Source organism: Ambystoma mexicanum, chromosome 7p (assembly GCF_040938575.1).
Source record: "Ambystoma mexicanum isolate Mex_15411 chromosome 7p, UKY_AmexF1_1, whole genome shotgun sequence".
In the NCBI taxonomy this organism is placed as follows: domain Eukaryota; kingdom Metazoa; phylum Chordata; class Amphibia; order Caudata; family Ambystomatidae; genus Ambystoma; species Ambystoma mexicanum.
In genome coordinates, this window is record NC_090939.1 from 704,468,716 (window position 1) to 704,481,364 (window position 12,649).

General features: G+C 45.3%; 1 protein-coding gene across 1 annotated transcript in view; it reads right to left on the reverse strand.

Moving 5' to 3' along the window:
• ACE2 (angiotensin converting enzyme 2) overlaps positions 1-12,649 on the reverse strand; it is a 475,687-nt gene that overhangs the window by 126,913 nt on the left and 336,125 nt on the right. The window contains exon 11 of the mRNA XM_069635599.1: positions 10,382-10,480. Coding sequence (XP_069491700.1) covers positions 10,382-10,480 — 99 coding nt within the window. The remainder of the gene's footprint in view (positions 1-10,381; positions 10,481-12,649) is intronic.

A 12,649-nucleotide genomic window follows, 5' to 3' on the forward strand; every position in this document is an offset into this window, starting at 1 on the left:
AATGTGGAAACTATAATTCAAGGAATCCTAACTGTTAACCAAGAACTGTGTATCATTGACAGTGTGAATATTGCATTTTCTTTTGAAAGGTGGCACATATTCCTACAGGAGTGAAAAAGCGTCATGGCCAGGATTACCATTGGGGTTATATTGCTAGAAGTGGAAAGTGGATAACATCACTGAAAAGAAGGGATTTGTTGCCAGTGGAAATTTTGTTGATGAACTTTTCCTTGACTTTGAAACTTCAAGAACTGAGTTAAGACATTGGGCCTCATTACGACCCTGGTGCTCCCGTAATGAAGGGGGCCGGTACGGGACCAGCCCCATTCATTACGGGTGCGCCTATTACGAGTTTCCCTTTACAGGACCCGGATCAGACGTCTGGTAAAACCGGGTTCTGCGAGGGGAAGAGGGAGGTAACAATGGGACACTTGTAATGTGCCCGTTGTTACCTCCCTCCCCATTCCCATTGAGCCCTAAGGGGGCTCAAATGGGAATGGAGAATGGTTCCTGCAAGGAGGACTTACCGGGTCCTCCTATGTCGGAATGACCTGGTAAATCCCCATTGCAGGAACCCAGTAATGGAGCCCGGTCTGCCTCCAAACTCGTAATGAGGCCCATTGTCTTTCTATGATTGAACATTTATGGAAGTGACTTCGAATTTTGGGGAATGGACATTTCCCATGACATTAGAAGGTCATTTAGGAAATATGAATGTTGGTTATGTCATGGTGAATTGCAATATCCTATATTTGTGTATTTGTTGTTTAGTGTGAGGGCCACTTATCCGGTGTTAGAGTGTATTCCCTTATCTTTAGGTTAGGCAGGGAATTCCTCAGCAGAGTAGGGAGAGTGAGGCATTCTGACATATTTTCTTTTATAATAAAAATGGCATATTTTGAGAAATCCTCAAACAGTGGTCCGCCTCGCATTACTAACCCTCACATATACCACTACTTAATTTCTACTGTGCAAAAGTTGCCAATACAATAGAGGGAATATGTGGAAGAGAGTCCTTGTATTGGCGCAACGCATGCAGAACTGCATTATACGCCATGAGTTGGGGCTAATTTCCCTTCAATCTCTGGTGGTCTGGAAAGATGTTTTGTATATTTCAGGAATTGAGTAAAAATTTAAATGGGAAGAAAATAGCCTCATTAAATAACTTTATTTATCTGCTTGACATGGTTCTGATTGAAATGGGTGCTGATGTCTATGAATTGACTGCAAACCCCACTAAGGTCAAAACTAAGCTATTTGCTAGAGATTGGTGTCTAACTATTCACAGCATAAAATCGTATTCCCTGTACAAGGAATATTTGAAAGTTACTGTGAAAAGAACGAATCTATCAAAATATGTCTATTTATTCACCTGCCTGAAAATTAGAAACTTGTATGAGGTTTAAATGTAACCAACTGCCCACGTTGGAGCATATGGGGCCAAGGGTAGGGATCACTAAAGATCAAAAACCTGCCGCAGGTGTAGAAATAGACATGAAATTGAAACTCTGAAACGTGTTGCCTGCCATATGTTGTGGTAAGAATATGGACCTCAGATGTAAACACTTTGCTGGCCTTTTGAGGATGCAGGGGAAGCACTGTGGACCAGCATGATGTTGGGAGATAATGTTTATCGGATGCTAGCTCTTTGCAGGTGCTTATGAAGTCTTGTTTTGATACTATGCCTAACATGTAAAACTATTGCACATTTGAGTGCTACGTTTTTAATGTTATGCTAACGCTGGATAAGGAGGATGTGGATATGTCATTTTCTAGAATTTTGATGGCTTAATTAGCTAATGTTTTACACTATTACAAACTATGATTGTTGTTCATATAGATTGAATTCTATCTTGCTGAAATTGTATACATTTGATATGATGAAATTGTATTTTCTTGTTTGTGCGCATTATAAGATATTACATGTTTAAATTAGATAGAATATCGTTTTTAACGTTTGCATTGTTAATTAATTATGAAAGGTTCAATTGCATTAAACCAATACACAATTAAAAAACAATTGGCCTCATTACACGGATGGCGGTAAGGATTTACCGGTACCGGTAAATCCTTACCGCCTTACTACGAGGTCCCTTTGTGGGTTGGGGGATTTAACGCCTGCTTTTTGCAGGCGTTAAAAACCAACCCGCAAAGGGACCCAGGGAGCTAATTACGGTACTGCAATTTGAGGTACCGTAATTAGCGCCTTCCCCACTCCCATTGAGCCCTATGGGCAAAAATGGGAATGGGGAAGGGCAATGGTGGAAGGGGGAATTACCGCCCCACCAACCTTGGAATGGGGCCGTAATTACCTTTTCCGCCAAGGCGGTGCTGGTATTTTACCGGCATGAACCATGGCGCTAACAGCGCCATGGTTCTCCGCCATCCGTGTAATGAGGCCCTATGTCCCAAATGTCTAGCAGTATCACTATATTTCAAGTTACATCCCCACTTCTTTAAGTGCAGCCATCAAAAGCAAGCACAGCCTGCAAGTGTATCAGAAATGCATCTTCATGTCAGCCAATGGTCCACAAACCAGGTAAAGTAATATTAACTAAGCTGCAAAATGACCTATCAGGTGTTGACATCACATTCAAATGAAGAAACGAATCCGCAAATAATATCGCAGTATGTCAGACAGAGCACCGCAAGCCAGGCACAGCCGTCATGTGGAAGGCAAAGCCTCACATGCCCTGGTTTATCCATCATGCTTTTTAATTCTCTGCTCAGTCCTATTGCCAGGCTTATCTTAAGAAGCGCCATGAACCACGTGTATTTAAAAGCTGGGGGAGGTAGGGAAGGCAGCAGGAGAGCCCTGTGAACATGTGTCTCTGTTTATGTCAGTGGTGCCAGGAGGGAGGAGCTGTGTCTGATGCAGGCCCCTGGATCGAACAACATCTGGCCTCCAGTGTTGATGCAGTTTCTTTTCTACTTTTCCACCCACCCTCTGCTCGTTCCACTCTGGCTGTGCCATCCAGTTCCCATAACACGTGGCCTACAGTGCTGCTGCCATGTCTGCTCTGCCTCGCCTTGGCTCTGACCACTCTGGCCGTGCAAGCCACTTCATTGTGCCATGGTGAGTGTGGGTTTGGGAACCTCCACCCTTCCAACAGTTGGCTGCTGAGAGCCTAAAGGAGAAACAAGGATTGGCAACATCAGCAAGTAAGTGTGGTTCCTAAACAGCTGCGTTTAATTTCAATTTGCTGTGATTCGCCTGTAACCACTCCTCCCTTGGTAGCAAGGAAAGCATGAGGGGTACCAAAGGACTTGCTAGAAATATTATCAGATACCCCAGTGGACATCTCTGCCAAAGATACATTGTTGGTGAGTTAGAGAGTGCAACGCTGCTGCCACTCGGGTGGTCTATGATATCTCTTGAATGAAGGCTTGTGCATAGTTTGTCATTGCATTTCTGGTTCACTCTGTCATGGGCTCCGCAGAGAAGGTACCATGCGCTTGGCATATCAGGAACTATAACAGGGAGTTTGAACGTTATTCAGACGTTGACCTATGGTCATTTTTGTAACTTTTATTTTGAGCCTGTAGGCACTAGACTTTCAGAAATAACAGACGGTCGGCCAAGACACAAAGCAGATCAAAGTAGAGACCCCGGGAAAAGATGGAGGAAAATCTACTTTGATCTCATCTCTCACATACCCTTAAATAGAGAGTTGAGTGGATGCAACTTTATGAACCTTAGTGCACAACCTGGCTCCTTCTCTGGCAGACTTCTGCAACCACTCCTTCGCCACTGGAGTCCCCCTCCCCCGAAGCACTCCCTTGTGCACCCTCTTCTCCACCACTCCTTTCCTGGGCAAACCCCCGGAAAAGCTGGCCATCTCCCAGCTTAATCTTCAGACTGAATCTCTTGGTTGTCTCCATGACCATCAGTCTGACATCAGAGCTGCCAGAAGCACGGAAACGGCTCTTCTGAACATCTGTGAAGACCTGCTCTCCAACCTTGATTCCAACACCCCCTGTGTCCTCATCCTACTTGCTCTTTCTTGTACCTTTGACACTGTTAACCATGCCATCCTGCTCAAAATATCTCTGTAATAACCTGGCTTGGCTGACTTCTTTCCTCTCTGATCGATCCTCCGAGGTCCTACTTTGGTCCTTCCTCTCATCTATCTCTTTCTCTACCTGTGGTGTTCCCCAGGGGTCTAACCTCTCTCCCTGGCTGTTCAACCAGTACCTGGTACTTCTTGCCACCGCATTTTCGCTCTCTGCACCAACTTTCAGTGCTATGCAGATGACACTCAACTCATTTTCAGGCTCCCCTCTGCCACCTCTTCTCCTTCTCTCATCTCTGACTGTCTTTCTGCTATCCAGGACTGGTGTTCCCCCAATGATCTCTGCCTTAATGCAAGTAAAACCGAGATTCTCCTCATCGGCACACCTGCTCCATCCTTTCCTGTCACTCTCTGGCCAGCCTCTCTTGGCCCTCCAGGTGCTCCAACCTGCGAGGCTAAAAACCTTGGGGTCCTCTTTGACTCCACACTCTCCTTCTCTCCTCACATCTCTGATATCTCTAAGAAGTCACACTAGCAGCTGCACCTCCTCAGAGCTCTCCTTCCCCCAGAAGCTCACTGTCTCCAGAGCTCTGGTTCTCTCTGGGCTGGACTACTGCAACAGCCTCTTTCTAAATGTGCCTGGCTCTACTCTCTGCCCTTTGCAACTCATCCAAAACAGGACTGCAAGACTTGTCCTTTGCCTCAAGCCCAGGGATCGCATCTCTCCAGGACTGAAATCTCTGCACTGGCTCACAGTAGCAGCGAGGATTAAGTTCAAAACCTTCTGCATTGTCCACAAGGCCTTCTCGGGTCTCAATACCTTCAACGCTCTCCTCCTAAATATCTTCCTTCTCGAGCTCTTCGCTCATCCGCCTCCAACTCCCTCAGGGTTAGTCGCTTCTCCAAGCAACAAATTGTGGCAGATCTCTTTCTTCTGCTGGGGTCTCCCTCTGGAACAGCCTCCTTGCCGCCCTTAAACTTAAGGAGAACCATCTCCGGTTCTGGAAGCACCTCAAGACCTTCCTCTTTGCTTCTGCTTTCTCTCCTCCTCTCCCCTGCTGGTCTCCTGGTTGAAACTGAAACTGCACTAGTTACCTGACTACCCGCTGATCTCGGGCCCAGGTCCCCTCCCCGCCAATTGCACACCTGCACTGCCCCCTGGCAACCCTTGCACTCAGGGACTGTTTCTGTATCCCTACAGCCCCCTACTAGCACTTGATACTTGATGTCTGCACTTACCCTGGCACCTGCCACCAGCAGACTGCACTTTTTATTTATTTTATTCATTTATGTATTGTCTTTATTTATTTACTGTTTATCCTATGCACTGCACTGCCCTCCTTTTGCCCCCACAATTTGCCCTTTCCCCCTCCCCTGCACTTGCATGATCTCAATGTCGCCTAGCCTAATAAGATCACTGTCTGTCTTCCCTCTGTTCCTCCTCCCTTTCCTTATCGCGCCTTGAAACACTTGTGTATAGGCGCGTTATAAATGCCATATCATATCATATCATATAATGGGGAGTAAAACAAAGTCCCCATTATGAGTGCTAATCACTCTGTAATCACAGCAACCAATTTGAGGGTGGACAAAATGTATACTGTGCCCCTGGATCCAATATTTTATTTTTTAAAATATTTGTCTGGTCTCCTGCAAGAAGACAGTGTAACTCCTAAACTGTAGTAGAAGTTTTAAAACCCAGGCACCTTTTTGTTAAAAGGTCAGTGTGTGCTTACATAGAGATACAGAGAGTACTGAGATGTTGCCATCAAGCAAGTGATCAGAAACAGTGAATGCTAGAACATTTGGTGCAATGTAGAAGCTTTAAATTGTTCTTTAAAGAATCTTAATTAGAAACATAGAGTGCCATAAAACTGATTGGAACAATACTGATTGAGATTAACCGCAGAACAAAATCTGATTAAGATTCCAGTCTGAAGCTTTTTTTTCTTGGCAAATGCCTCATCACGTATTAACAATCAACTCCTACTGCTGTGATTGGTATGTGGTCAAGATTATTATATCAATGTCAGATGATAGCAATGTAACCAGTCTGTGACTTTTAACAAGCCCAATCCTATGCGTAGATTCACAAGAACATTCCATTGCCAGAGATTGCATCAATGTCCCTTCCCCTCCCCCACGTGGATGATACTGCAACTCTATCTGCAGTGTATTCCTACAGGGGAGATCTGCACAAGTACCAAGGGATCCACATGTCCATGTCCATGATATGCAACAGATGAGTGGATCACCCAGCCGTAGATTAGCAGAGACTGGAGGGGGGGCTATCATCCTAAGCCTGCACTGATCTCCTGCAGTGTACACCACTCATTCCCCTTGACCTCAGATTATTTAGGGCTCATGGGTCACAAAGGAGAGATGTAGAAAAATTAAACACTTCAACGTATTACAGTTTATCTCACCCAGACCATTATATGCTTGATCTAATTGATCGCAAAAGGCTATTGAATACGTTAGCAGTCACAGGTCACTGCTCGGAGAATGTGATCAAGTGGATGGGCTAATTTCTTTGTGGTGGTAAATCTAGAGTTTGCTGGGGAGATGCCGCATCGAACTCAACCCAGATGGTATACGTGGTCCCACAAGGTGCTTGCCTGTCCCCGTCATGTTAAACATTTATAGTAAATCTTTATGTGTTGAAATGGAGAAACTTGGCCTACAGTTCACGAACTATGCTGATGGTTTCCAGTTGACCTTCGAGCTCTGCGGTAATCATGAAATAGATCAGGGAAAGCAGGTCCAAGCATACACGATCATTAAAGACCGGTTATCCACGAATTGGCTGTGCTAAAACTCTTCTAAAACGGAGTTGTTAGTTTGGGTCTAAGCACGCAATGGAATCGCTGTGTCAGGCTTATAAAAGTTTTGATATTGAGGAGATGTAGTAGCCGTGTTCAGGATAAGGTACAAACCCTGGTTATATACATGGAAGTGTCGCTAAATGCAGGCGCCCATGGAAATAATGTAGTGAAGAACTCCCATTATTACTTGAGGGTTTTGAGGCAGATCAACACTTTGGTGACTCAAAAGAACTGTGAGAATCGAGTCCGAGCGATCATTTTACCTAGAATTGATTATGGGTTTGGGCAAGTAAGGAGTGTCTAGGAAGACTGCAGAGGACTCAGAATGATGCAGTGCCTGTGGTGTGCAATATTCCGACGAGAGAGATGATATTGAAGGCTCGGAAAGAGCTACATTGGCTCCCGGTTACAGCAAGAGTACAATTTAAGATTCATACCATGGGCCATAAGTGTTTGTTTGGAAATGGCCCTTCGTATTTGAAGGAAAGATTGAAATGTATAAACCTTGCAGTAACTTACAGTCTTGTGATATGCATTGTCTCACCATACCACGGGTTAAGAGAACCAGAGGAAATGGTTGTTTTTTTCCAGTGCTGATGGTACGGGCATGGAGCAAACTCCCTAGCAATTTGCGAAAGGACCATCTCACTTCCGGGAAAGACTTAAACACTCTTTTATTCACTTAGAATCAGCCAGACCTATTTTATTCCTTGTCTTGTCGATTGCTTACGTCCCCTGTGCGTGTTTGTAGCGCCCCGATGCCCATGGGCTTTGGCACTTAACAAATACATATAAATACACCAGTTGTTTTCAGAGTTTTGTGTTTAAATGGACTAACAACTGAAATGTACACGTTCATACAATCCCTAAACTGCACCTGCCGTAGAAGAGGATTTGCTGGTATTCATTGCTAGAAGCAAGGGTATTGCACGCGGAAGAGCATGGCACAAGGCACTGTAGCTTAACTAATGGTGTTTGCTACCCGGCAATGATTTTTTTCGTGCAAGACCTTTTTTTTTTTACTCTGAAGCATTACGTGCACGTCACAGAGGTGTACACAATTCTGCAAGACCTAAATAACAATGCATTCATATTTCATTTACAAAGGTGTTCTCCTAGGTACACTGAAATCCAATGCCAGGCCTGCTTATGGGCAACGCTGCCAGGGCAGTCCCAAGCGAGGCCGGTTAACTGCTACCCCATGGCAGCAGGCCCCAGCGAGGGGCAGCACCATCCCCCTTCTGACTCTGTTCCCCTCTCTCCCCCTACAAACAGGAGACACACAGGGCCTCATTACGGCTTTGGCGGTAGCCAGGCCGCTATTGGCGGCATGGCTGCCTCCAAAACCGGGTCCGGGTTCCCTGAATGGGGAATTACCGGGCCATTCCGAGTTAGGAGGGCCCGGTAATTCCTCCCTTAGGGAACCCGGGCCTGGACCTTCCCCATTCCCATTTGAGACCCTGTAGCGCTCAATGGGAATGGGAGCGGGAGCTAACAACGGGCCGATTATGGCCGGCCCGTTGTTAGCTCCCTGGTCCCCTCCCGGGACCCGGTAATGACGCCTAGTTTTACCAGGCGTCCTTACTGGGTCCCGCGAGGGGACCTCGTAATTTTGCAGAATGGGTTTAACGGGTCCGCCTCCATTAGCAGAGCCCGTTCACCCATTCCGCAAATGTTTTAATGAGGCTCACAGTCTCCAATCCTGCAAGTGCAGGAAGGGTGAGGTGTGGGTGCTAAACACCTAAGGGAAGCAAGGTCAGCCAGGCAGGGGAACAACAAATAGGAGCCCCCGCAGGGGCTCAGACAGTCGGCTACAAGCCGGCCTGAGGGCTGGCTTCACAGCCCCACAGATACACTACAAAGACCCTGGGGCAGCCCTGGGTCCTATATAAGGAGCTGATTCAGCCCAGAAAGATACAAGTTTGTTTGTGGACCCTGCACGGGGACCCAAACAGCAAGAGAGTTCACAGTGTACTCTGTGTGTCTCTCTCTCTTTTTCTTTTCTGCAAATCCTCCTACCCTAGAAAATGGGAGAAGAACAACGGAAGGATAACCAGGGCACAGAACGATGACCACAACAAGTCGTGGGACAAAGAAGGCGGCACGGGCCTGAGGGGGTACCCCAGGACCCAGTGCCCAAAAGTAATTTATGATTACTGATATGCAAATATTGTCTACGGCCTTTTTATTGCCATCACTTGGCCAACTGTTGTGGTGTGACGGAGGGGGTCGACCAGACACACACCCACACCCCAGCACAACAAAGATAAGGGTTTGCCTGCATGTGTCCAGCAGTTATCAACAACAAAGGCTAGGTTTGCCTCAACCAGATTCATAGATTGTGCGGTCATCTCAAACAGGAAAACTCTGCATTTGCATAGAGAGGCATTCTATGAGACACGTAGATAATAACAGTACTAATATTGCCCAACGGAGTTACCGTTACCACCACTGGTCATATTGGCATCCCCCCCTAATTATGAGAGTCTGTTATTCCCCATTCAGAAAACGTATTGGACTATATTGCAGAGTGGCAATAGTTTTACCAGCAATAACACTGAGGGAACCATTACTGACATTTGTGGGGGGAATTAATAGCACCAAGCACAAGCAGGCGTTTCTCTTGCATATGGGTTTACAACCCCATAGTCAAGCAAATCTGAAAAACGTGGGGCAATGGTATTAACGCTTGTTTCGATAGGTAAAATCAAACTCGTACTGAGGTCCTACATGTCCTCTGGAACACTGGGTATGTTTTGGTTTCAAAGCAGCACCTCGAAAAAGTGAGTTTAAAAAAATGCCATATCTGAAATGTAAAGTAAAAGCAAAGATAGAGAGTAAACACTGGCAGGACACTTCTATACTGAGAGTACCATACACAGAGCACGCAGATGCCTCACGTGCCCCTTTGAAGAATTGCTTGACATCAGGGTATAATTAGAATAAAGTACACACAATGAACCCTTGGGAAAAAACAAAGTGTGACATGCTGGCATTTTCAGCCTCAAACTGCTGATTGGAGGTGATGGGCGACGTGCATCCATAGATAGGTGAATTACATTAATGTGAACTAATGTTTGTTTTCCTAACATGGATATTTTGCATGCACTTGGAAAATGTCACAAAATGGTCATTAGCAAACTCTGGTGATCTGAAAAGATGCCAGTACAGTACCCTTGGTGACCCGATTCCACATGTTCCTGCCCAGAAAATACCATGGCATTTAAGCAGAGCTCTCATGTTTCCCGTGCCTACACGTGAGAAGGTCATCCAGTCCCCTACAAACCCCTTTGCATCCTGTGACATGTAGCTTTGTCTTACCCATTTGAAATTCAGGAAAACTACAAGTCCCAGAATTCCAAGCAAACACATGATTGGATGTCCTTCTCTGGCCTGGACATGGCAAACTTGAGAGCTCTGTTTAAGTTGGGAGTCAACAAGACGAATTCAGTTTGGTGGAATCTCCATGTGTTTGCCTGTAAACCTCCGTGCCTAACCAACAAAATAACGTTGTGCCTTGGAGCACTGTAAGGTCCTGTGTACCTGATGAATGAGTAGTCGTTGGCCACGTGAAACAAAGCTGCAGGATCGCAATAAGTTTCATCGTGGGGCACCGGCTCCATCACGCCGACTAGTTCTCGCCTGTGGAAGAAAAAAGGGACATGGTCAGCAAGCGGTAACTAGATAGAAGATTAATAAAGACATATTACTCACAGGAATCGGTCAATTTGATAGCACACAGCTGGAAGCAACATGTAAGAGTCAATCCCTGCAAATGATTTACATTTAAGCTAGGCAGGCCCCGTTGAAAGAATACTGGACCTACCGACTTTGGGTGGTTTGTAATCCCTCGAACTTTCATGTTTTTTCGGCAACTCAGGTATAAGAAGTTCGACCTTTACTAAGGCCCTGGGTCAGGCCCTGGGAGGGGGTGGGGGGGGGTCAGGCAGTGATCTGCCACAGTGCCCTAAACACACCGCCCAGTCACGGCAGTGCGCACATTTTGTGCTCGCCTTTCCCCAAACTAAGAATAATAAAGTACCTCTTCAATTTCTGCCATGCCCACTCACACTGGACATTGAAACATCCCTTTTTTGTATAGCACTGTGATAGAAGAAATATTCTTTCGTTAAAATAGTATATCAGTTGTGTTATCGAATCTGTAATGTTCCTTGCGCATGCATTGGCAGTACATGTTTCTAGCGTTCTCTGGGCCTGTCGAGATATTATGCCATGTTCCTATATTGCACCCTTGCATTGAGGACGAGTTTCATGGCATGCATGCTCATTGCTCGTGCGCTTCGTTCTCATTGCTAACTTTCTCTTGAATGTTCGCATGTTTCGGGACTCACGAGTCCTGTACCTAGCTTTTAATGCTCAGACTGTATTTTCTCATTGCTTCATTTCACTTAACCGCTTTATTTTGACATGTGTTCATATCTTTATCAGCATTGCCACCTAGCGGTTGAAATGTAAATAGCATGAAGCAGGCTTTAGTCATTCATGTTTTCTCAACGTGGGCTCACACACTTTACTGACAATATTATGTTATTGGGATTTATACCACCTCTTGTGCCATTTGCATGGTCTCTAGCCACTGCCGGGTCTGAAATATCGGGGGGTGCGAGAGGTTAGGGAGAAGGTAAAAATCAAGATAGCTTTGCTGTTGTTTTGACACGCACAGAACGGAAGAACCCTGAGCTCTGTAAATTGGTTTTAGAGTTGTAGTGTTCTGATGTTTGATGTCTGTTGTGAAGAATGTTACATTTCCATGTGTTGGTGGTTCAGTTGGGATGTACATTTTGCGTTGGAACATTGAATTTGAGTGGGATAGTGCAGGAGCAGTCAGAAACCACAATGGGCAGACACACCCGAAACCACATATAGCAGATCATATACTGTATAGCAAGCCATGCAAAAAGTCACAAACATCCTCACAATACATTGGCTTTTCATAGGAACACATGGAAAAAGTCTTACAGCCTGGAACCCCCACAATTTTCCTACTACTAGCATCTTGCAGACAGGTTCTATTTCACTTTCCCACACTGCCCCTGTCAGACTCTGTCTGCCTCAGTTTCTCTATCTCTCTCTCTCTCTCCCCCGCTCACCCTCTCTCTATCTCTCCCTCTCTCTATCTATCTCTCTCTTTGTCTCTCTCTCTACTGTAAAGTGTTGTATTAATTTCTTTTTTTTTATTGAAACTTCAGTTTAACAATTTTAAATGAGAACAAGTAATAAAGTTAAACTTTTGTTGCAAACAGTCCAATCCTAGGACAAGAAAAAAGAAACACAGTATAGGCAGAATAGAAACAAGAAATAAAACCTCCCACTCTAGGCCATTATTTATGATCAAGTTGTCCATAACGTTTTGGATTACATTTTGCCAATTTACACAAAGGCTTTTGTCAGTATCATGTCCATGTAATCAGCTATTGCACATGTCAGTTTTATGCTGTGTCCCGATGTCACTTGCGTCCACCAAGTGTCCTTATCGCTATTTAGGGGGCAAATCTCCCAAGATGACGAGTATGCGGGGCCCTAATGTCTGGACAAGCTGTTATCAGATGTTGCAGTGATTCAATTTCGAGCCCACAGTAGCGACATACATTGGTCATTATGAGGTAGGTGGTAAGGGATTACCGGCACCGGTAAGGACACCAGTGCCAGTAATCCCTTATCACCCTATTACGAGGTCCCTTAGCGGGTCCCTTCCTTAACACCTGGTTTTACCAGGCATTATGCAAGGGACCCGTTAATGGACTTCAGAGCTAATAACGGTACCGCAAATTGTGGTACAGTTATTAGCTC